Source organism: Ranitomeya variabilis, chromosome 2 (genome assembly GCF_051348905.1).
Source record: "Ranitomeya variabilis isolate aRanVar5 chromosome 2, aRanVar5.hap1, whole genome shotgun sequence".
NCBI classification, from domain to species: domain Eukaryota; kingdom Metazoa; phylum Chordata; class Amphibia; order Anura; family Dendrobatidae; genus Ranitomeya; species Ranitomeya variabilis.
Genome location: NC_135233.1, coordinates 398,740,834 through 398,762,715, shown reverse-complemented (window position 1 = coordinate 398,762,715; position 21,882 = coordinate 398,740,834). Strand labels below are relative to the sequence as shown.

The following is a 21,882-nucleotide window of genomic DNA, read 5'->3' as shown; positions in this document are numbered from 1 at the left end:
CGGGGACTGTTTCTTCTGGCGTAAGTGGACCACTATTGCTACAGTCGCCTGATCCCCCCCATGAGAAGAGGAAGCCGAGACACCTACAGTGGACACCGGAAGCAGCAGGGGTCCTGTAAGTCCGTGTATTTTTAGTTGTTTCATTTCTTAGATATTTTAAGACCATTATGGACCCATTTTAAAAACTATTAAGTAATAAACACCCCATTAAATTAGATGTTGGATCCATCTAATGTCAATGTCTTCTTTTGGAAAACCTCCTCCATTCCCCTAATCCAAACCATGTAAGAGTTTCCGAAATCTTGGAATCCGTATTGGTTTGGTGGCTTCTCTTGTATCGGGGTTTTCTGGATTTGCAGTTTGTGGTATTTGCCGCTGATCATTAGTTCCACCATTCCCCGCATTATTGCCCGTTAACTCCGGTAATGAAGACATCTCCCGCTTTTGTTTACCGGCTGCATAAAAATAGACTTAACGAATCATGGGTGAAAGGGACAGAATACTTATCTCTGCGATTTCATGTTCCATACGCCACAGATATGTTAATGGGATAAGATGTGAGTAATATGGAGCCATGCATGTCATTTGCATCTATTAACGGGGAATTCGCTAACATAAATCATCAGCAAACGGAGGCAATGAAATCACAGCCACATGCAAATTGTCACAATGCGCTGCTTTCTTTATATACTAACACTAGAAACGCAACATAAAATGCTATGAAAATGGAAATGAAGGCGCTTTCTTCACTAACTTCATTACTTTGCTTTTCCATTCATTCACATTTGCCTAATTTAAAAAGCAGCACCATAAAAAATACTGCAAAAAAAAGATAATTTACCCTAATGGAGTTGTATAGGGTTAGAATAACGGGCCTCTTTCTTATAACAGTGCCACATCTGTCCTCAGGTTGTGTGTGGTATTGCAGCTCAGCCCCATATAATTCAATGAATATCAGCTACAATACTAGATCCAACCCGTGGACAGGTGTGGCACAGTCTCTAGAAGGATGGAGCAGGTCAGATAGATGTTTTTTTATTTTCATTTTCTTAAAAATGTTAGCACCTCTATGGGCCATTTTTTCAAACCATGGGCCAATTTTAGCACCATCATGGGACAATTTTCAAAAAGTTAATCAGTAGTGGACAGCCCCTGCAATGAAATTACAAACTGAAATTTGAGGATTCAGTCTAGGAATAGTCTCTGAAATCCTCCGATCCTGGGCTACGGAGCCTGTATCAAACGCCCGCATCTTGTTTACTCATGATGGCTTGTGTTTGATGTAGATTTCATATCTGAAGACACCGTAATTATTGGCTTTTGCAGAGTCGACAGACAGACAGCAGTGAGATCCGCGTGCTTCATTTCCTCGCTTCTGATGTTTAGATTGGAAATGCCCATCAAACAGTATCCGGTAGAGCCCGGACGGCAATGCGAATGTTCACGTGCCACAATTCATACAGATACCCCAGGACCATTCATCATTGGAAACTAATGTAAGGCTCGTTAAAAAATATCAGCCAAAACTGTAAAACCACTGGTTATATAATGGGGAGGGATCATATTTGGCCGCAGCAAGTGAACTGTCAACTCTTGTCGACATGTTGGAAGGAAGAAATAGGGGAAGATGTAAGATCTGAGCGACTGCAATTAGAGGCAACTTGTGATATCTAGGTGACGGTTCTTGTGGAGTCTTCCCAAAATGCAAATCAGGACGATGGAAAAGCAATAAGTTCATGGATGTCCAAGCTCCTTTGCTTAATGTTCCTGTGAATGAACCTCAAAAGCAAAAATTTCCTACTGGCCATGATAAAATAGTGTCAGCACTTGCAGAGCATGTTCGCTCGCTGTGTCTGGGGCTGTGTAGCTGAACACTGGTCATAGCGACAATGATGGATTCTCCTATCCACCAACAAAAGTGACCAGAGTGGACATATGGTCATCAGAACTGGACATGAAGCAATGGAAGAAGACGGCTGCGAAAGAGAAGTCACCAGACTGCGCTATGAGAAAAAGACAAGGCAATGAAGGTATTGCAATGTCGTAATGCCTTGCTTGGAAAACTTGCTGCCAAAAACTATGGAAACGCATAAGTCTGCGTTGGAGCTGCCTACCGAAAACGTCATAACATTCTCTTTCTCAAGGCAGAAAGTGTTGCAAAAGTCCATGCAAAATTTCACCTCTTGAGATTTTTACTTTGAAAGGTGCATCATAGTGTGCACAATCAATAGGACCTGGAGCCACAGGCCATCAAGCACAGTGACGCCCTGAGACTGGTCATCTTTGACCCCCAATCGGCTACAGAGTCACTTAGCATCGTCTTATCTTCTATGGGGCTCCAAAAGTACATGCAACGCCATGCTGGTGCTCTTAGTGTTTGTCTACACTGAAACTAGATCGTTCTCATCGAAGATGTCCATACGTCAACTGATTTCATCAAAGTGATACCTCATTTTCCAATCTTCATTAACCAGTATACATTATATATACATTATGTACCATAAGTGTAACTGAAAGGCCACTAAAACAATGACGAGTGACAGATTTTGGATGTTAACCAGGCGCGGGTACAACTCTGTAGAGTTTCTTCTCATTACAGAACAAGCGACAATTAGCAGACAATTACGCAAATTACCTTTAATTGTATCATGACTGAGCTGGATGCTGTATTTCCACAACACGGCTTATACATGAATCCTTATCTAGCTGGGCCAATACAATGCTCTGTGCTGCCAGAAATGGCTTTAATTCCTGAAGCATTCCTCAATAATGACACAAGCAGTACTGTCGGCCTAGCGGGAAGGTAGCAGAGTTATGCCGATGATGGAGGGGAGGCGGTGCTTGAATCAGCCAAGATACATGAAGCCATGGGGGGATAGGATGCTCGGAAATTGAACTCAGGCCAAGCAAAGGGTTTCAGCCATAGCAGGTAGGGGAATTATTGGTTTAACTTACCCAAGGGGTCAAATGGAGGCGTCTCAGTGACATAATTTAGTAGATGTAATTCTGCAAGAAACCATTTCGACAGGAGAAGATGGAAAAAGCAATGGAGAGGGATTGTTAGCATGGAAAGGGTCTGATTCAATGAAAGCAACACATCACAGAGAAATATATTCTTATGTAAAGCAGGATGACCACCTTTTCTTTCCTATAGAAGAGTAGGACAACCTGTAGATGTCCACATTAACCTCAGAGCAAACGATGTCCAATTATGTAACATTTCCAGATTGGCGAAATAATGCACAAATCTGCTGCTTTATGTAAGAGCACAGGGAATTTTTCCCATTCATCCAACCGGTGCACCAAAGTGTATCAACAGCTGTTGCTGTTCTCATAAATAATGGTCTGTGAAAAGACCGGTAGTCTGTGATATGATTGATGGTCTGTGGTGATATCGGTAGTCTGTGATGAGATCAGTAATCTTTGATGAGATGGGTGGTCTGTGGTGAGATCGCTGGTCTTTGATAAGATTGGTGGTCTGTGGTGAGATCGGTGGTCTGTGGTGAGATCAGTGGTCTGTGGTGAGATCGGTGGTCTGTGGTGAGATTGGTGGTCTGTGGTGAGTTCGGTGGTCTGTGGTGAGATCGGTGGTCTGTGATGAGATCTGTGGTCTGTGATGAGATCGTTGGTCTGTGATATGATATGTGATCTGTGATGAGATCGTTTGTCTGTGATGAGATCATTGGTCTGTGATTAGATCAGTGGTCTGTGATGATTTCGATGGTCTGTGATGAGATTGGTGGTCTGGGATGAGATTGGTTGTCTGTGATGAGATTGGTGGCTTGTGATGATTTCGATGGTCTGTGATGATTTTGATGGTCTGTGGTGAGATCGGTGGTCTGTGAAGAGATTGGTGGTCTGTGATATGATTGGTGGTCTGGGATGAGATCGGTGCTCTAGGATGAGATCATTTGTCTGTGATGAGATTGGTGGTCTATGATGAGATTGGTGGCCTGTGATGAGATTGGCGGCCTGTGATGAGATTGGTGGCCTGTGATGATTTCGATGGTTTGTGATGAGATTGGTGGTCTGTGATGAGATTGGTGGCTGTGATGAGATTGGTGGCCTGTGATGATTTTGATGGTCTGTGATGAGATCGGTGGTCTGTGATGAGATCGATGGTCTGTAATATGATTGGTGGTCTGGGATAAGATTGGTGCTCTAGGATGACATCGTTTGTCTGTGATGAGATTGGTGGTTTGTGATGAGATTGGTGGTCTGTGATGAGATTGGTGGTCTGTGATGAGATTGGTGGCCTGTGGTGAGATCGGTGGCCTGTGATGAGATTGGTGGCCTGTGATGAGATCGGTGGTCTGTGATATGACCGGCGATCTGTGATAAGATTGGTGGTTTTGGATGTGGTCCATGGTGAGATTTTATTTCAAGGATATCGTATGTATCCCATCAACCATCTGCTAGGTAAATAAGACTAGGAAATATCGACCATTCTTCATACAGAACTTCAGTGAGAATCAATTGGTCCCAGCAATTAGTAAAAAACAGTAGTTTCCTTTTCCAGCATTATCTATCATAACATGAGCTCTTGACTCCTAAATAATTACGGTACTTTGTCACGTAGAATTGTACAGCAATTGGAAGTCACGTGCAAATTTGGGTACACTTTTAAGGAATTTGCACATTTTAGACAAAAAGACTGTCGTTTTTCTTGCAACAGACATCATACGGTACAACATACCTTTTATGGAACAAGTTAATGGTCACAAATATATCTGTCTATAACCATACATTAGTTGTTGGCTGACACTCGGGTGCTGGACTCTCATCTACACCGCACAGTACTGCAGGTATAATGTTAGAGATGGATACAAGATACAGAACAGCCAGATACAGAATTATTTCTCATCTACACTCACTGGTCGACGCCTATACACCTCTATTAGTTGTCAGCTGACAGCCGTCCCTCTTGACCCCCTCCATGCATGCTTCAGAGAAGAGAATCTCGCATGCAATGACTTATCTCCCTCAGGATCATGGTAAAACCAACATGATTAAATATTTTTTTCCCCAATTTAGGACACCCTCATTACACATTACAGATGTGACTGATCTCAACAAATTTGTGTGTCCGTATAACGTTTGACCTATTGGCCACATTTCACTGCAAGGTTCCAGGAAAAAAGAGCGTATATTTTTGTAAGACACCACCCCTTTTCTTAAGCCTCCCCCACTCTCTATTGCTACATGCCCCATTATTGGTCTGCCTGAAGGAAGACACCTCTTAGAACAGCAGGTTTCTTGGAAGTTGTGGGCAGGTTCAGTGGAGCAAGAGAAATTTGCTGACCAGGGTTGAGGGGACCCGTTGAAGTTCGCCTTCTGGTACTCAACCCGAACTTCATTCATTCTAAAGAACTGTACTGGAACTTGAACTAAAACTTAAACTCATTGAAAACTATGGAGACCCAAACTTTTGAGCTGGAAAGCTCTCTCTCTTTCTCTCTCTCCCTCGCCTTCTCTGGATCTCCGAACATTTCAACAGACTGTATACAGTACAGAAGTCTGTATTTAGTGTTTAGCACCGAACTGTCCGGTATGAACTTTTAAGTTGGGGCTCACTTATCTCTATTGCTGACACTTCTGGGAGTCCAGAATGTCTATCTTATTCCAAGAGCCTCCCAGATGTTGTGGGAGAATTGGCATGCAACAGGTATGAGAACCTTTTAGTTTCCCGGTGATAATTCTTGATACCAAGCATATATCGAGGTGATCCTACACTATGCTGCTTGTCAAGGTCATATCTGAGCCAAGGCTTGCTGGAGAGGACTGTAGAACTGACGGGGCTGTCCTCTCTTTTCCAACAAAAAAGAGCCCTGAAATCCTTTGTCTTGGAGATAATGGCCACATTCAGCACCAAGTTCCTGGGTCAATATATTCCCATATTTATAAGCCGAGCTTTCATGAAGCAGAAATCAATTCACCAGAAGCTTTAATTTGACATCGGAATATGTAAATATCAACCGCAACATTTTAAACAATTAAGATAAGATGTCTCTTCGAATCCAATTCCCCCGCAGTCATGTATTTATTTGATCTGCCACTTACATTGACATTAGCGCTAACCACATATTATTATTATGTACTTTGATTATGGTTAGTGCCCTTAAGCAATGAGAGGTCGCTCGTCTTTTGTGAGCGTGTTTTGCTGGTTATATCTAATGGCATACGTCCATTGCACTTTATCTTAATGCCGCCCACGTCTTTTTCACCCTGGCCTGTCAATCAAACACTTGAGAGATGCACTCAATGTTCACGCCATCCCTACATGTAAGGTATCACTTGCATCTCTTTCATTCCAGAGCTGAAAACACTATTTTGACAGTGAAAGGTGCTATTATTCGCCCGAAGGCCCTTAAGCCATACGATAAACCCATGAAATGATTCCGTTTTTCATGCACTGACATCCAACGATTAATTCCTCTACTGATGTCGACTGCTTAACTCATATCTTTAGTTTTATAATGAAGGACACAGAGTGCGTCGGAAATGCGTCAACCTGTGTGAGGATTTTAATTGCACTTCTTTTTTCTTTTTTTTTTTTTTTAGAAATTAAACTTTTTCTGAACTCATTAGTCATTCAAAACCGTGCCAGAACCTTAACCCCATTAAAAACAATGTGGTCCTAAACTTTTGAGCTGGGAAATTCTCTGTCTTTCTCTCTCTCTCTCTCTTTTTCTCTCTCCCTCTCTTTCTTTTTCTCTCTCTCTTTCTCTCACTCTCCTCCCAGACTTTCCCCCTGAACTTGAATGATTGCAACCAACTTCAGGGAGAAGTCTTTGTTTGGCATTTAACGCCGCATGCCAACTGTCCAGTACGAACCCCGAACTTTTAAGTTCGGCTTCGCTCATCTCTAATGATCACCACTCAGAGAGCAATTTCAAAGTATGTGATTGGTAAAAGCTGTTGCATGTACATAAGGAATGACGCTACTTATGGCCACAAATCTTGCATTTTTCACTAGTTTTCCCCTCTGCACGCTCTATCTCTACTTATCAGTTGTCTTTGAGCTAGTGGATAAAGAATAGCCGCTATGATTTTTTTCCCATACACATCATACACAGACATGAGGGATTACTGCTCTGTCTCTAGAGCAGTACATGCTCAGAAGCAGCAATAGCATTGCCATTATACAGAAGTACTGAGCAGTGTAGCTGAGAATTCAGCACAGAGGTGATGTATACAAGTAAGGATCAGCAGCACCATCCTTGTATGTCTGTGCCACTCTCCATAAATTCGATAGGCTGCTGTAATCTGATCCCTCAATGAGCTGTCATTTAGTTTTTTCTTGCACAGGATGGATTTTAGCTGTATATTGCAATCACAACAGCTTGCACATGTTCACATTTGCTTCATTCTGTTAGGAGGTGTTGGTTGGATTTTTTTTTTTTTTACATAGACACTGCTCCAAAAATATTCAATGGTGAGCTATGATGCTCCCACACATCCGACCTGAGACATGAAAACCCATGCTTGTGCAGTCTACCGCTATCACTTTTAGACAGTGGCATGACCTTCTAGCTGGTTCTCAGGAGGTGCTATCCTTCTCCTTGACCGTTGGAAGTTGAAGAGGTCGGATGCTCCCCTTCTGCATTGACCCCATAGCTGCTGACCGGTCTGCCTCTGCAGTGTATATACCATTGGAAAGGAATGGTCCTGATAGGATAAAAACTGGAGAAATTAACCACCATGGAGCCAATGGAGCACCCAGTCTCCGATGCAAAATCTGCACCAGGTGTCAAACGTAAGGTTATAGTAATGCCAAGGGCAGCCATGGCATCGACAATCCTACTGTCACCTGTGTAATTGGATTTCACAAAATGAACAATGATAGCACAGGAAAGTTATTACAACTTCAGTGACAATAGATATATTGTAACGCTGACCTTGTTGTGATGACGGTATTATTTTATTGGCTCTTCGTACCGCGTGATTACTGAAGGACTTTGTTTCTGAAGAGGATATTACACAATTAAACTTAATTAATGATGTGATTATTCATTTATGCTCCATTATTTATTCCATCAGAAAGGATGTGAATGTGGCACCTTTTCTTCCGAGTACTTGCATTGTTACCTTACTTTATAATGACTGTAAAATCACTGATGATGAGCGGGAACTCTTCAAGGTCAACAAGATAGAAGTTTGATCAAGGAAGTTAAGCATAATTCTGTCTTAAGGAAATCGTGAATTTTTAACCGGCGTAGGGACGAGATCTCCAACCTGTGACTCTGCAGCTATTATGGAATTACAACTCCCATCATGGCTTGACCACTTGAGGCTGTGACAACACACAAGGAGAAGCTTTCCCACCAGTTGGAGACCAATGTTGTGCAGCTTCTATGGATTGTAATGCAAACTGGAATTTCTTAATTCTCTAATGCAGATGATTCCTGGCTCCCGGGCTTACTGTATCATGGTCTTATGGTCATGTTTACCATAGCCAGGATCTTTCCAGCAGCGCCATGTGCTCTCCATACACTGTAACCAATTCTAAAGCATCAAGACTTTGTTCATCAAGATTAATCAAAATGTCTTTGTTTCCTTTCTGAAGGTTATTGCGGATGGTTCTTGAGTAGTGATGAGCGAATATGCTCGTTACTCGAGTTTCTCCAAGCATGCTCGGGTGGTCTCCCGAGTATTTCGGCGTGCTCCGATATTTAGTTTATTTCGACGCAGCTGCATGATTTGCAACTGCTAGACAGCTTGAATACATTTGGAGATTACCCAACAAATAGGCAATCCCCACATGTATTCAAGCTGTCTAGCAGCCGCAAATCATGCCACTGCGGAAACAGAAACTAAATCTCCGAGCAGTTACAAATACTCGGAGACCACCCGAGCGTGCTTGGAGAAACTCGAGTAACAAGCATACTCGCTCATCACTATTCTTGAGCTAATGGGAGAACACCAACTAATATTTTCTGTTGGTTCAGGACCTTATAGAACACTGGTGGACACACAGAGGAGGCCGATGTGCAAGTACAGAAGTCCAAGGACTCATCGCAATTCAGATTTCCACCTCTTTTAGAGCTACTAAGGGCTCCCTTACCTTTTGGGCCCCAGTGCGGCTACATAAGTAGCATTATTGATATGTTCGCCCCTCTTACAGGTGTTGTTTTGAACATTTACATTGATGGCCTATTCTCAGGATAGTTAATCTATGTCTGATAGGTGGCAGGGGATACCCGGCGCCCACATTGAATAGCTGGTGCTGGTGTTAACCGGATGTCCTCCACTGGGGAGTTGCACAGCTTCATCAATGGTCTAGTGGTCCAAAACAGGTAATCCGTTCCCCATTCAAATGAATAAGGGGTGAATGAAAGTAAAGGTCCCGGACAATTCCTTGAGGTTCTACTCTTAAAAAAATAAATTCCTTTGGGTTTAAGAACTTAAAAATGACAGACATCTATATGGACCAATCTTTTTGTGCTAGAATGGAGATGGGCTGTAAGAATGGATCCCATTTTGGTGGACCCTGCATCCCCATATGGACACCCATTCACCTATGTGTGGGGTGGGTCATGGTTTCTTTTGTTGATCATAGTTGATTGCTGAGCATGATAGAAGCTGGACCATGTAGAAGAGTTGATCAACATATCAAGAAAAGACAAGCTAGTCTGAACTTGGCCCACAGATGCAGGATAGAAGCTCAAAGGAAAATGAACAAGGATCTGGAACCAGCCATAATGATACAAGATGAGAGGACATGACGCACTATCAGTACTTTACTCATCTCTTCCACTGATGACACATTTTGGGGTCTATGTGCCCCAACTTCAGGTCAGAGGGTGACACTTGTCTAGAAATACTATCCAAACCAGTGCTATGTTTCATAGTGTATTCTTGAGTTTGTCCATCTCCATAAACCAATGTGGATCAGCGCACCAGTTCACAGCCAAAATCACTGGCATTTACTATGTCCAGAAGTAACCCTCCATTCAACTTCTCAATGGGGCAATGTGTAAGCCTGGCTTAAAAATGCATCCAACGAGGAGCTACGGAGGGGAATAAATCCCCATCTTCCCTGAATAGATGGCTGCCTCTTCTTGACATAATTCATCTCCGTAAAGCTGTCTCCTGAATGCATTGTATATGGCAAATCCATAGAAGTCATTGTAGAACCAACATCTAACTAGACTGGATATTATACATTCATCTAAATTAAGTTCATAAATTTCCCTGCAGTGAAACTTTGTATATAGGAATGAGATTTATGGACTTTCAAAGTAACCACAAGCCCCCATCCTGTCAGAACGGAGGCTGTTCTCACTCAGCTGGTGGAGGGTCCACCTATTGACCGGTTTGCACATCAAGTATTGATTTTCTGTAGAGCTGAAGTAAAAATGCCGATGATTCCACATGAAGACGTCTCCTGCCTTGTTACCATGTAGTGAACTGACACAAACACGTCCTGCATGGCATGAAGAACAGGTGCCTTGCTGCATGTAAAGTATCTTTATCACCCCAGGGATTTATAAGGCTTCGACATTCCGAATAAAATTAACATTTCCAACTTGATGATTTCCCTTTAACTTTGACACTTGCAAACATTTACATGTTTAAAGGTGCTTGAAGTACTTGTCACCTCCGAACAAATAGGCTGAAATTTCCATGATAGACTATGCCATCTAATTGTCATTACAGAGCCGCTCTTGTGTGATGTTCTTAATCACGTCACACCGTGGGAGTTCAGTCCTCATTAGACGATCACAGCAGAGAACGGAGGCTTTGGAGCTGGTGACTGATGCGCTGTACAACATGGAAGACGCTGTACCGCGGCATGATGGGTGTCCTAAATCTGCACCATTAAATAAAGGCAGGTGATCATGACTACGGCGGCAGGACCCACGGAAAAGACTGCGCCATCACAGCAACTCTTACATTCTAGAACAGATCAGGATTAATGTGGCATCCAGGTATTTTATATATGGCACTATCTCCAATTATGGCACCGGATTCCCCTGGGTAGTGAAGAGGGTTTGAGGTCTGATAACACTCCACTCCCCAAATTGGTGAAATGAGATGATGATATCCAATAATGGAGTTTGATTATTTGGATTTAGAATATTCCGTTAAGGATTTACAGAATTCAAAATAATGACACTACTTATAGTAGAGAGGGTAACGATGACACTACTCATAATAAAGCTGGTAACAGTTACAACGCTCACAATAGAGCTGGTAACGGTGACACTACTCAAAATAGAGCTGGTAACGGTGTCACTACTCATAATAGAGATGATATTGGTGACACTACTCATAATAGAGCTGGTAATGGTGACACCTCTCATAATACAGTGGGTAACGGTGACACTGCTCATAATACAGTGGGTAACAGTGACACTACTCATAATGGACCTGGTAACGGGGACAACTACTGTACTCATAATAGAGCTGGTATCGGTGACACTGCTCATAATTGAGAGGATAACGGCGACACTACTCATAATAGGGCTGGTAACCGTGACACTGCTCATATTAGAGCTGGTAACGGTGACACTACTCATAATAGAGCTGGTAACAGTGACACTACTCATAATAGAGCTGGTAACGGTGACACTACTCATAATAGATCTGGTAATGGTGAAACTACTCATAGTAGAGAGGGTAATGATGACACTACTCATAATAAGGCTGGTAACAGTGACACCGCTCATAATAGAGCTGGTAACTGAGACACTGCTCATAATAGAGATGGTAACGGTGACACTACTCATAATACAGCGGGTAATGGTGACATTACTCAAAATAGAGCTGGTAACGGTGACATCACTCATAATACAGTGGGTGACGGTGACACTACTCATAATACAGCGGGTAATGGTGACACTACTCATAATAGAGCTGGTAGCGGTGACACTACTCATAATACAGTGGGCAACGGTGACACTACTCATAATACAGTGGGTAATGGTGACACTACTCATAATACAGTAGGTAACTGTGACACTACTCATAATATAGTGGATAACGGTGACACTACTCATAATACAGTGGGTAACGGTGACACTACTCATAATAGAGCTGGTAACGGTGACACTGCTCATAATACAGTGGGTAACGGTGACACTATTCATAATACAGTAGGTAACTGTGACACTACTCATAATATAGTGGATAACGGTGACACTACTCATAATACAGCTGGTAACAGTGACACCGCTCGTAATAGAGCTGGTAACAGTGGCACCGCTCACAATAGAGCTGGTAACGGTGACACCGCTCATAATAGAGCTGGTAACGGTGACACTACTCATAATACAGTGGGTAACGGTGACACTACTCATAATACAGCGGGTAACGGTGACACTACTCATAATGGACCTGGTAACGGAGACAACTACTGTACTCATAATAGAGCTGGTATCGGTGACACTGCTCATAATAGAGAGGATAACGGTGACACTGCTCATAATAGAGAGGATAACGGTGACACTACTCATAATAGAGCTGGTAACGGTGACACTACTCATAATAGAGCTGGTAAAGGTGACACTACTCATAATAGAGCTGGTAACGGTGACACTACTCATAATAGAGCTGGTAACGGTGACACTACTCATAATAGAGAGGATAACGGTGACACTACTCATAATAGAGAGGATATTGGTGACACTACTCATAATAGAGCAGGTAATGGTGACACTACTCATAATAGAGAGGATATTGGTGACACTACTCATAATAGAGTTGGTAACGGTGACACTATTCATAATAGTGTAACAGTGATACTACTCATAGTAGAGCTGGTAACGATTACACTACTCATAATAGAGCTGGTAACGGTGACATCGCTCATAATAGAGCTGGTAATGGTGACACTACTCATAATACAGCGGGTAACGGTGACACTGCTCATAATGTACCTGGTAACGGGGATGACGATATCCAATAATGGAGTTTGATTAATTGGATTTAGAATATTCCGTTATTCCGTCAAGGATATATAGAATTGGAAATAATGACACTACTCATATTAGAGAGGGTAACGATGACACTACTCATAATAGAGAGGGTAACGATGACACTACTCATAATAGAGAGGGTAACGATGACACTACTCATAATAGAGCTGGTAACAGTGACATCGCTCATAATAGAGCTGGTAATGGTGACACCGCTCATAATAGAGATGTGTTACGGTGACACTACTCATAATACAGCGGGTAGCGGTGACGCTACTCATAATGGACTTGGTAACAGGGACACTACTCGTAATAGAGCTGGTAACGCTGACACTACTGTACTCATAATAGAGCTGGCAACGGTGACACTGCTCATAATAGAGAGGATAACAGTGACATTACTCATAATAGATCTGGTAACTGACACTACTCATAATAGAGAGGGTATTGGTGATACTTCTCCTAATAGATTTGGTAACAGTGACACTACTCATAATAGAGCTGATAACGGTGACACTATTCATAATAGAAAGGGTAACGGTGACACTACTCATAATAGAGAGGGTAATGGTGACACTACTCATGCTAGAGCTGGTAACAATGACACTACTCATAATAGAAAGGGTAACAGTGACACTACTCATAATAGAGAGGGTAACGGTGACACTACTCATAATAGAAAGGGTAACGGTGACACTACTCATAATAGAGCTGGTAATGGTGACACTACTCATAATAGAGAGGGTACTGGTGACACTACTCATAATAGAGAGGGTACTGGTGACACTACTCATAATAGAGCTGGTAATGATGACATTACTCATAATAGAGAGGGAAACAGTGACACATTCATAATAGAGAGGGTATCATAGAATCATGGAATGTTAGAGTTGGAAGGGACCTCCTGGGTCATCTGGTCCAACCCCCGGCTCAAAGCAGGAGTCAATAAATCATCCCAGACAGATGTCTGTTCAGCCTCTGTTTGAAGACTTCCATTGCAGGAAAACTCACCACCTCTCATGGCCGCCTGTTCCACTCATTGATCACCCTCACTGTCAATAAGTTTTTCTAATATCTAACTCGTGTCTCCTCCCATTCAGTTTCATCCCATTGCTTCTAGTCTTTCATTGTGCAAATGAGAATAATGATCCTTCTACTAACGATGACACTGCTCATAATAGAGAGGGTAATAGTGACACTACTCATTATAGAGATGGTACCGATGACACTACTCATAATGCCATGCCAACATGCCAATGGTGACACTACTCATAGTACTGTGCTGTTATTGGATACTGCAGATTCAGAAGAATGCTTTGGTAAAAATACTGTAGATAAATTGATTCAATGCAAAACAAATTGGAGTGAAATTTCATGAAATGTACAAGTCCCAATAATTTTGAACAATTTGCAATTAGATTTACAGAAATCGCTCAAGAAATGTCTTATCATTATTCTACACATCAGAAGATTGCATCACCTACAGAAGACAGACATAACCTCAGTCACAGAAGTTACCCTATAATGTCTTGAAGACATCACATTGCATTATAGCGCAGCCAGGAAGGCTATCACAGGCTGCATAAAAGCTGAGGCACGGAATACAGCAGCTGTTTTAGGGGGATTTAGGATGCTGAGAGGACACGAGAGCTCACTGCTTAGCAATAGAAAAAGAAAGCCTAAAACATTAGTTAAATTCTCCAGATTGTAATGTAGTGTACCATTAAAGCAATGAAGAAGATGAGAGAAGTAGTCTGAGAAGGATACAGAGATTCAATTCATAGGTTAAGAGAGATAGAAGACATGCCAGCAGCAGTGGCAGACTCCGTGTCATCAATCAGTGATATGGTGGAGCTGCATCTGTCGTGCTGCACTTAAATTATATTTTTTACTTCACTTAATGCTCTAGAAAGCAGCAGCAAGACAGTACGATGAAAAAAAAATCTGAAATCTCTATCAGTCAGAGACCGTGTGTTTTGCTGGTCACAAGCAAACTGTTTTTGCCCTTATTGTGCAATTGCTGTGAAGGGTGAGTACTGTACTTGTCATTTAAAAATACAAAATTCCCTAAAATCCAGACATTAAAGGAAACCTGTCACCTCAGAAAATACTACACACCTGCAAATATAGGGTTAATCGGCAGGTAAATATTATTCTAATTTGCTTTTTTGGGGGGCTTTTTTTGTGTACCTACCCAACTAATAATTCCTATTACAGTGTGGAAAATAAGTATTTGATACTCTGCTGATTTTGCAGTTTTCCCACCTACAAAGAATGGAGAGGTCTGTAATTTTTATCGTAGACACTACAGATGTAAGAGACAGAAGCTAAAAATAAAAACCATAAAATCACACTGTAGGACTGTTACATAATTAAATTGCATTTTATTGCAAGGAATAAGTATTTGATCACCGACCGACCAGCGAGAATTCTGTCTCTCACAGACTTGTTAGGGTATGTGTCCACTTTCAGGATGGCCGGCGGTTTGGACGGAGCGGCAAACCCGCTCCGCCCTAAGCTCCGCCCCCTTCTGTGAGGCGATGATGCCGGATGTGTTCATTGCACACATCCGGCATCATCGCAGCCCACACATAGGGCCCTGTGATTTACCTTGCGGCGGCGCAGCGTCGCCGCAAGGTAAACGGACATGCTGCGATCTTAAAAGACGCGCAGCATGTCCGGAATCTTATCTTTAATGTACAGCCAATATCAATGCAATAAAACTCAAAATACAGAAGGTTTTCTTTTTGCCAATCACCTGATTGCAAGATTCTGGAAACAGCAGGTGATCAATTACATGTGAACATTTTTTTGGCAAAGGCCATAATGATTGGAAGAACTTCCTATCTATTATCGATCATCTATTATCTATCTATCTATCAATGTATTATCTATTATCTATCTATTATTTATCATCTATTATCTATCTATCTATCTATCTATCTATCTATTATCTATCTTCTATCAATCCCTTCACCTCTCCTAACAAACTTATTTTAACACCTTCATCACCTCACTGTCCAATAACTCTAAACGTCTCTTTGACACTTTTCATTCCCTACTCAACCCAAGAGTGCAGGCCCCAACCATGGATCTCCGCACTGACGATCTGGTCAATTATTCAAAGAAAAAATTGACCACATCCGACAGGACATTATCTCCCAATCCCTTCATACCATGCACTGTCCTCCCTCTCCCACTGCATCTCGCTCACTCTCTGATTTTGAACCAGTCACAGAAGAAGTGATCATGCCCCTTGCATCTTCTCGCCCAACCACTTGCACCAGTGACCCCATTCCCTCATATCTCCTCCAGTCCCTTTCCCCGGCTGTCACCTCTCATGTAACAAAAATATTCAACCTTTCTCTGTCTTCTGTTTTTTTTCCCCTCCTCATGTAAGCATGCCATCATACATCCATTACTTAAAAACCATCCCTCGACCAAAACTGTGCCGCTAATTATAGACATGTCTCTAATCTTCCCTTCATCATCTCTAAACTCCTCGAACGCCTGGTCCACTCCCGTCTTACCTGCTATCTCTCAGATAACTCTCTTCTCGACCTTCCGGTTTCTGCTCTTTACACTCTACTGAAACTGCCCTCACTAAAGTCTCTAATGACCTACTAACAGCTAAATCTAATGGTCACTACTCCATGCTAATTCTCTTGGATCTCTCCGCAGCATTCGACACTGTGGACCATCAGCTCCTCTGTTATGTTGGGCTGGTGGTTAGGAACACTAGAAATGACCAGATGAGCAAACTAGCGATACAGGATGAGCTCTGGGAAGTGGGAGCTCTGCTGACCGCAACCTCTAATCCTATCACAACAACTAGAAATAGCCGTGGAGCGTTCCTGACTCTGCCTAGACGCCTCTTCACAGCCTAAGAGCTAACTACCCCTAAAGATAGAAAACACAGCCTACCTTGCCTCAGAGAAATTCCCCAAAGAAATAGGCAGCCCCCACATATATTGACTGTGAGTTAAGATGGAAGTCACAAACACAGGAATGAAATAGATTTCAGCATAGGAGGCCAGACTAACTAAACAACAGACAGAGGATAGAAAAGGTATCTTTGCGGTCAGCATAAAAACTAACAAAAAACCACGCAGAGTGTGCAAAAGAAATCACCGCACCGACTCACGGCGCGGTGGTGCCACTCTGCATCCCAGAGCTTCCAGCTAACAAGATAAATTCATTATAGCAAGCTGGACAAAAACACAGTGGTAACAAATAAGCTAGCAGGGACTTAGCTTTTGCTGAAGTAGACAGGTCATCTGAAAGATCCAAGTGAACTGAACCAGTACTAGGACATTGACAGCTGGCATCAAGTAACAATCTGAGTGGAGTTAAATAGAGCAGCCAGCCAAGACCTGAACGAGATCAGCTGGAGAAGGAATCTCAGAACCAGCAGCTCCATTCACAGCCACCAGAGGGAGTCTATGAACAGAACTCGCCGAAGTACCATTCATAACCACAGGAGGGAGCTCGAGAACAGAATTCACAACACTCCTCCTCACTATGCTCCTCTCCATCGGGCTCAAGGACACCATTCTCTCCTGGTTCTCCTCCTATCTCTCTGACCGATCCTTCACTGTATGTTTTGCTGGTTCCTCCTCCTCTCACCTTCCCCTTACTGTTGGGGTTCCTCAAGGATCAGTCCTAGTCCCCCTCCTCTTCGTATACTGCCCCTTTTGGACAAACAATCAGTAGATTTGGTTTCCAGTATCATCTCTATGCTGATGACACCCAATTATACACTTCTTCTCCTGATATCACACCTGCCTTTTTAGAAAACACCAGTGATTGTCTTACCGCTGTCTCTAACATCATGTCCTCCCTCTATCTGAAACTGAACCTGTCAAAAACTGAACTCCTCATGTTTTCTCTCTCTATTAACCTACCTTTGCCTGACATTGCCATCTCCGTGTGCGGTTCCACCATTACTCCAAAGCAACATGCCGGCTGCCTTGGGGTCATGCTTGATTCCGAGCTTTCATTCACCCCCCACATCCGATCACTGGCTCGCTCTTCTTATCTGCATCTTGAAAACATTTCTAAAATTCGCCCTTTTGTTACTTTCGACTCTGCAAAAACTCTTACTGTTTCACTTATTCATTCTCGTCTGGACTATTGTAACTCTCTACTAATCGGCCTCCCTCTTAACAAACTCTCTCCGCTCCAATCTGTCCTGAATGCTGCTGCCAGCATTATATTCCTCACCAACTGTTACACCGATGCCTCTACCTTGTGCCAGTCATTACACAGGTTACCCATCCACTCCAGAATCCAGTACAAAACTACTACCCTCATCCACAAAGCACTCCATGGCTCAGCACCACACTACATCTCCTCTCTGGTCTCAGTCTACCACCCTACCCGTGCCCTCCGCTCCGCTAATGACCTCAGGTTAGCATCCTCAATCATCAGAACCTCCTACTCCCGTCTCCAAGACTTTTCACGTGCTTTGCCAATTCTTTGGAATGCACTACCCAGGTTAATACGATTAATCCCCAATCCCCACAGTTTTAAGCGTGCCCTAAAAACTCATTTGTTCAGACTGGCCTACCGCCTCAACGCATTAACCTAACTATCCCTGTATGGCCCATTCAAAAAACTTAAACCATAATCCGGTTCCTCACATCATGTTCTCATACACTTTATGCAGTTAATAGCCCTCTGTGTCTGTACTGTTACATATTTAGGCTGATAACTGGTTCATGCAGCTTTACATGAACACCCGATCCTTACACTATGGCTGGTCCGAACAACGAAATCAATTGTTACCATCCAACTCTCCTGTCTCCCCTTTGTCCTCATAGATTGTAAGCTTGCAAGCAGGGCCCTCATTCCTCTTGGTATCTACTTTGAACAGTGATTATTGTTGTGCTGTAATGTCTATTGTCTGTACAAATCCCCTCTATAATGTAAAGTGCTGTGGAATATGTCGGCGCGATAGAAATAAAATTATTATTATTATCTCTGTATCTATTACCTATCTATTATCTATGTATTGATCTATCTAGCTATTATCTATCTATCATCTATCTGCAGTTTCTATTATCTATCTATTATCGATCTATCTATATATCTATTATCTATCTATTATCTCTATTTTATAGTATAGGAGACATGGTAATTGGAAAATTCACCAAACCCGTGCTGCACAGAGGGAATGTAATTCGCATTGGTGCACAGTCCTCGTGTATTACACTGTGCCGCGTTACTTGCTCATTTCAGTCAGATTATAATATGAAATCACACAGTGTTATAGAACATCTAGAACAATGCAATCCATTAAGCTCAATCAAGCTGCAATTATTCCATATTTCATGCCAGTGAGAACATCACAGCTTTATCAGGGAGATAATAAATATTGTTCTGTGAGTATCAGCTCTCGGAGATGAAAACAGATAATCAGCGGAGGCCGCTTCTCGCACAGGTAGCGGCGCAGATGTTTAATTACTTGCATGTAACTATTGCATGTAGCCTGCACCTCCTGAATCCGGACAGCTGGTGTAACCAATCATTAATGGTAATAAAGTCATATAACCCTGCAGGCAGAAAACAGGGAGAAATGTGTCACTTGTCATTAGCAGAAACGAAACAATCAGGAGTCCGGGCCGGAATACGAGAGAGGACACGCAGCTACATTGTGGCGGATTGTGGTTGGGACTCCAGACAGGAACTAAAATAACGAAGAATAAAAGTTTTTAGAAGAAAATGTTACTTATTGGAGAAGAACTAATTCTCCCCCTAAAATACAATCCCCCGTCCCCCCATACATCTGTAATTGGACAGCAGGGAGCATCGACCGCTGTTTAGCCACAAAACATTGTGATCACAAGATGCCGATTTCATGGTAATGGTGGGCTTCATGTTTGAGGGAATGTTACTGGTAAGTCATCACATAAAATGTAGGAATAGATGAGTAACTAGGTACTGCTTCACTATCTGTGAATTATGTAACTTCTGATAGTGCTGCCTCTCAGTCTCTACCTGTGAGTGATGTAGGCACAGATAGTGCTGCCTCTGTCTCTACATGTGTATAATGTAGGCACAGATAGTGCTGCCTCTGTCTCTACATGTGTATAATGTAGGCACAGATAGTGCTGCCTCTGTCTCTACATGTGTATAATGTAGGCACAGATAGTGCTGCCTCTTTCTCTAAGTCATGTAGATAAAGATAACACTGATCCCTTGTCTACTATGTATTATGTAGTACTGCCTCTCCGTCTCTACCTATAAATGATGTGGCACAGATAGTGCTGCCTCTCAGTCTCTATCTGTGAATAATGTAGGCACAGATAGTACTGCCTCTCCGTCTCTACCTGTGAATGATGTAGGCACAGATAGTGCTTCATCTGTCTCTACCTGTGTATAATGTAGGCACAGATAGCGCTGCCTCGTTCTCTAAGTCATGTAGATAAAGATAACACTGATCCCTTGTCTACTATGTATTATGTAGAAACATATAGTACTGTGTTGTGAATTTGGATTCTGGGCTCCCCCGGTGGCTACTGGTGGAATTGAACTGGTGTCTTCATCTTCTCTGTTCACCTGTTCCCATCAAGATGTGGGAGTCGCTATATAACCTTGCTGCTCTGTTAGTTGCTTGCCGGTCAACAATGTTATCAGAAGCCTCTCTGTGCTTGTTCCTGCTCCTAGACAACTACTAGATAAGTTGGACTCTTGTCCATGTTTGTTTTTGCATTTTTGTTCCAGTTCACAGCTGTAGTTTCGTTACTGTGTCTGGAAAGCTCTTGTGAACAGGAATTGCCACTCTGGTGTTATGAGTTAATGCCAGAGTTTTAAAGTAATTTCTGGATGGTGTTTTGATAGGGTTTTCAGCTGACCATGAAAGTGTCCTTTCTGTCTTCTGCTATGTAGTAAGTGGACCTCAAATTTGCTAAACCTATTTTCATACTACGTTTGTTATTTCATCTTGATTCACCGCCAATACATGTGGGGGGCCTCTGTCTCCTTTCGGGGTATTTCTCTAGAGGTGAGCTAGGACTAATATTTTCCTCTGCTAGCTTTATTTAGTCCTCCGGCTGGTGCTGGGCATCTAGAATCAACGTAGGCATGCTACCCGGCCACTGCTAGTTGTGCGTTAGGTTTAGTTCATGGTCAGCTCAGTTTCCATCTTCCAAGAGCTAGTTCCTATATATGCTGATGCTATGATCTCTTGCCATTGAGATCATGACAGTTTGACCGGCCCACTAAAGGGTTAAAATCCTTGGCTGAGAAAGGAGAGTAATAAGTAGTCTGCTGAAATTTTTTTTTTTTTTTTTTTTCTCTCCTTTGAATGGCTCTGTGTCCACCTGTTTGCAATGGATCTTCAGAGTGTAACTGCAGGTTTGAATAATCTCGCCACAAAGGTACAAAATTTGCAAGATTTTGTTTGTCATGCACCTGTATCTGAGCCGAGAATTCCTTTGCCGGAATTTTTCTCGGGGAATAGATCTGGGTTTCAGAATTTTCGAAATAATTGCAAATTATTTTTGTCCCTGAAATCTCGCTCTGCCGGAGATCCTGCACAGCAGGTCAGGATTGTGATTTCCTTGCTCCGGGGCGACCCTCAAGACTGGGCTTTTTCATTGACACCAGGGGATCCTGCGTTGCTCAATGTGGATGCGTTTTTTCTGGCCTTGGGGTTGCTTTATGACGAACCTCATTTGGAGCTTCAGGCAGAAAAAACTTTGATGTCCCTATCTCAGGGGCAAGATGAAGCGGAAATTTACTGCCAAAGATTCCGTAAATGGTCTGTGCTTACTCAGTGGAATGAGTGCGCCCTGGCGGCGACTTTCAGAGAGGGTCTCTCTGATGCCATTAAGGACGTTATGGTGGGGTTCCCTGTGCCTGCGGGTCTGAATGAGTCCATGACAATGGCTATTCAGATCGATAGGCGTTTGCGGGAGCGCAAACCAGTGCACCATCTGGCGGTGTCCACTGAGAAATC

General features: G+C 42.6%; 1 protein-coding gene across 2 annotated transcripts in view; it reads right to left on the bottom strand.

Annotated features, from left to right (window-relative positions):
- Positions 1-21,882, bottom strand: part of PCDH11X (protocadherin 11 X-linked) — a 1,508,525-nt gene that overhangs the window by 8,350 nt on the left and 1,478,293 nt on the right. Inside the window, exon 6 of one of the 2 annotated variants that reach the window (XM_077286500.1) lies at positions 2,956-3,006. The exons of the other annotated variant lie outside the window; for it this stretch is intronic. Within the exon in view, the coding sequence (XP_077142615.1) occupies positions 2,956-3,006 (51 nt within the window). The remainder of the gene's footprint in view (positions 1-2,955; positions 3,007-21,882) is intronic. 2 annotated transcript variants of the gene reach the window in all.